Genomic DNA, 4529 nt, shown 5'->3' on the forward strand with positions numbered 1-4529 from the left:
TGAATCCTAGGTCTAGTATACTCACATTCTTTGAATCCCTTTATTAGAATTTCTGGCTCCGCCACTGATGGCATGCACCAACTCTATCTAAACTCCATACTTTAAATATGAACTCTTCTTATTTTTTTTATAAACCTGCTGACAAAGACTACATATGCCACTGGTTAAAGGATTCACAAGAATCTGGAACTTCCGTATAACAGTGGCCTGGCGGTCAATTCAGCAACTTCTCAATGAACTTGAAAGTTATAAAAAAAAAAAAAAAAAAAAACAATTAATCGTTTCAAGGGGTTGGGCTAAGTATCACTTAATCAGGTATAGCAAGTAATAAAATTTAAGTGAAAATTCACGGGTACCCTATTTGAACACTGCTGTTTAGCTTGTATCCAGTTTTGATAAACATAGACATGAGGTGTTTAAAGTATCATATGGCTGAAGTTCTGACAAAAATTCCTAAACTTTAGCCATATGAAACTTCAACACCGCATGACTGAAGTTCTTCCCAAGTGAGCAAACGTACAAAAAGTTATAAACTTAAGGCACAACTTAAACGGTATTACCAAAATCGGGTATCCGTGTACTTACCTAAAATTTAATATCAAATACTGATATAAGTTCTCCACTAGGCAATTTAGCCTATATGGGAATTTAAGTCAGTGGGTAGATGATTTAAAGTCTCTGTATCTAGTGAAAGAAACTCATCTAAGGTTGTGTTCTTGGAGCAAAAGGGGATGATACTTGGAAGAATTCTACTATGCTTAAACACCAAAACAATGTAGCATAGTTGCATTTAAAGGCACTTGAAACAGACCTAATACTCTAGCAATGAAATTCAAGAATGAAAGAATCATGGCAACTAACACCTAACATCTCAAAATACTTTATCAAAAAACAATCTAGTGACTTGCCGAGGGACCTGCAGTTGGCATTTCACGCCTAATGTCTTCCAGTTGCTGGAGAACTTGTTGAACTTCTGGTCGAGCTGATGGCGACGGATCAACACAGTGCAAAGCCAATTTCAGTGCACTTAACATTTCATCACCAAATATGGATGCATCTCTCATTAGTTCCAAATCAAACACCTCATTTGTTCCCTCTTCTTTTACAATCGATGCCACCCTTTTAGGCAAATCCACACCATTCGTTACCTCTCCTGGAGACTTACCAGTTAGGATTTCCAGTATAATGACTCCAAGGCTGTAGACATCCGTCTTCACATTGGCTTTCTTGAGCTTATTAAGTTCAGGTGCGCGATAGCCTAGTACCCCTGCTGTGGCAATTACATTTGAATTTGCAGCAGCGGTCACAAGGCGAGAAAGGCCATAATCTGCAATTTTTGCATCTGTGTTTTCATCAAGCAGAACATTGCTCGACGTAAGATTCCCATGAATGATGTTGACATTAGTGTGAAGGTACAGCAATCCCCTCGTCGTCCCTTTTGCTATTCTCATCCTTTTTGGCCAATCAACTGGTGTATCCGGGCCGCGAGCTGCAACAAAAACAATAAGCTATATTACCCCCCTTCCATACCAATTTCCTATCCCTTTTCTGTTGAGGTAATTGCATTTTGGACTTCTAAAAAAAAAAAAAACAATAGCCAGCAAATGTATAGGTTTTGTATATTAAGTGTCAATATACATATAATATACAAATCAGTGTATATGTTTTTGAACAATTTGGATAGTGCCTGTAATTAATTTAGGCCGGCGGGCCAAAACTGAAAAAAGCCCTTTTCTGTTTTTGAGATGCTTCAAACTGTTACATCATTCTATCATTGATAAGATCAATCTATACAGCCTTCCCAATTTCAAAAAATAAAAGATGTTAAATGGAAATCTGTTTTCTGCTTACCATGAAGAAAAGTTGCCAGACTTCCATTAGGCATGTAGTCAAAAATAAGAAGTTTCTCTCCTTTTGTTCCTAAGTAATAAGCCCTAAGAGCCAGAAGATTAGGATGCCTTATCTTTCCAAGAACATTGACTTCTTTCTCAAATTCCCTCTGACCTTTTGTAATCTTTTCCCTCAATCTTTTCACTGCAACTTGATTTCCATCTTCTAATGTGGTTTTATACACCGTACCGTAAGTGCTCTTTCCCAATATATCAGCAGTAGCACATAAAAGATCATCTGCACTGAACATCATACCTCCACCAAAATGGACGAGTTTTCCTCCTGTATTATCTCCTGCTGTTTCGACCTCTCCAACAGTCGGAGGAACATCCTTTACATCATTTGCTGCTTTGGCTTCCGCTCGTTTCTTGATCAAGCAGCAAAGGAGAATGCAACAGACTAGAAACACAATTATTATTAGAGACCCTACTATTAGGATAATAACGTCTTTAATACTTCGTTTGCTACCTCCTGCAGAAGGCGTAACAGGACATGGATTTGAAGTATTATAGCCACATAGCTGAGTATTACCCAAAAAGGCACTTGAATTGAATTCCTTAGCAAGATGAGTAGGAACAGGACCAGACAGAGAGTTATATGAAACATTGAAGGACTTAAGATTTGGTAAATCATCAACAGACACCGGGATTTCTCCGGTTAGATTGTTATGAGACAAATCTATCTGGCTTAAAGCGGAAATGTACCCGATGGTAGCTGGAACAACACCTCTAAACTGGTTATCCCTTAAATTGAGAACAGACAATTTTCGCACTTTGTTTATATCTAATGGGATTTCACCATCAAGATTGTTACTTTCCAAGTTGACAACCACGAGGGAGGATAAATTGGAGAAACTTTCTGGCAAACTCCCATTAATAGCATTGTAAGATAAATCAAGTGTTCTAAGCATAGCGAGCTTTCCAATCTCATTTGGGATTACACCAGTAATATGATTATGACTAAGTGAAATCTCAAGAAGCTCATTCAACTTTCCCAAAGAAACAGGAATGCCACCAGAGAAAAAGTTATGGTCAAGTGTCAAAGATTGTAATTTTCCACCCCAAGAATCTGGTATAGAACCTGAGAGATTATTATATTGTAAATCAAGAAAGATTAAAGAAGGTGACTGAGTGAAACTTTGAGGGATTGTACCAGACAATGAATTGTGACTCAAATTAAGCCTATAAAGCTTAGTTGAATTAACAAGACTAGTTGGTATTGTACCAGATAAAGAATTATTACTAAGCTCAAGTGTTTGAAGTAATGGACATAAACCAAGTGAACCAGGAATAGAACCAGAAAACCTGTTATTATAAAGCTGAACACCTCTTAAATTAGGCAAAAAACCCAAAGAAGTAGGAACTAAACCACCAATATCATTATCATGTAGACTAAGTTTCCTCAAACCTTGCAACTGACCAATTTTTTCAGTTAATCTTCCACTTAATCCTTTTAAAGGAAGCTTAATAACAATAACTTGACCTTGAGCACATTTAATACCAATCCAACTACCAGAACAAGCTCCATTGCTGTTATTCCAGCTTTTTAAGTACCCTTTTGGATCAACTAATTCATGTTTAAGTGCTTCAAGGGCTTGAAAATTTGCTTCAGTGATAATTATACCATCCCAGTTATCTTGGCCTAAAGCTAACTGAGTTCTTGAAAATATCAGCTGCAAGAACAAGAAAATTTGGACAAATGGTATCCCTTTTTCCTTCTTTTTATCACAACAAATGTGCCTCCCAGCTTCTTTTGGAGTTAAAAACTTGAAAAAAACAAATGGATGTGAGTAAAAACAACTAAAATCTTGATCTTCCATTATCACTGAAATTATTTCTTAAGAACACACACTGAGAAAAAGAAAAAAAAAAGATTTTCTTTATCTTCCCTTCACATACTTGTTCTCTCTCTCTTTTGATAAGCTGTACTTCCTCTGTTTCTTTATTTTTCCTTTAATACTGGCTTTATTTCTATTTCAATTTACGTGACATTCGTGGTTTTTCGAGATTTAAATTATATAAATTTTAGCTAATATTTTAAAATATGTTTTTTTTTATATCATGACACAAAAAGAATTGTAATTTATTTCATATAGTTATAAATATTTAAATTTAACTTTTAAAATATTAAATTGATCTCTAATTCAATTTAGCTTCAAACAATAGTTAATTTGACTTTCGAGAAGCGAAAGATGTACATAAATTGAGACGGAAAGAGTATAATACTTCCACCGTATCAATCTAAGTCATTTTATTTTTCTGCTCATTAGCTTAAAAATAAGAGATTTTTAAATCACGTGGTCTTAAATTAAAGATGAATAAAGTAGCAAAAAGTACTTTGAATCGTGTTGTTTTAAACTTGTCACGTAATATGTTTGATTGTATCAACTTACTAAATATAAAAAACAATACTTATTTTGGAATAAATAAAAAAGGAAAGTAAAACACTTGAATGGATAGGAGGGAGTATTGCGTAGGGACAGTCTTTTACACACACCACAAGAAGGGCAATTTGTATTTTGTAGGTAGCAATAAGTGCGGTTCTTGGAAGGAAGCACGTGGAGAGGAGCACATAGTGCTAAAATGGAGGAATCTACACTAAGTTCTTTTTTCTTTTTTCTTTTTTCTGGGGAACATGAT

At 35.3% G+C, this 4529-nt stretch overlaps 1 protein-coding gene across 1 annotated transcript; it reads right to left on the reverse strand.

Moving 5' to 3' along the window:
- Nucleotides 1-708: 708 nt before the first annotated feature.
- LOC132068396 (probably inactive leucine-rich repeat receptor-like protein kinase IMK2) lies at nt 709-3812 on the reverse strand. Its single transcript, XM_059461968.1, has 2 exons — nt 1852-3812; nt 709-1489 (listed from the first exon to the last, which is right to left on the reverse strand). Exons 1-2 carry the CDS (start codon nt 3707-3709, stop codon nt 897-899), a joined length of 2451 nt encoding a protein of 816 aa, XP_059317951.1. The 5' UTR covers nt 3710-3812; the 3' UTR covers nt 709-896.
- Between the last annotated feature and the right edge of the window lie 717 nt (nt 3813-4529).

This window comes from Lycium ferocissimum, chromosome 8 (genome assembly GCF_029784015.1).
Source record: "Lycium ferocissimum isolate CSIRO_LF1 chromosome 8, AGI_CSIRO_Lferr_CH_V1, whole genome shotgun sequence".
Taxonomy (NCBI): Eukaryota; Viridiplantae; Streptophyta; class Magnoliopsida; order Solanales; family Solanaceae; genus Lycium; species Lycium ferocissimum.

Bases quoted from the DNA above. Each gene is read 5' to 3' on its own strand.
- LOC132068396 (XM_059461968.1), bottom strand. From the start codon at position 3,709: ATGGAAGATCAAGATTTTAGTTGTTTTTACTCACATCCATTTGTTTTT. The intron at 1,490-1,851 runs GTAAGCAGAAAA...TTTTTGTTGCAG, and splicing joins TCTGGCAACTTTTCTTCATG to CTCGCGGCCCGGATACACCA.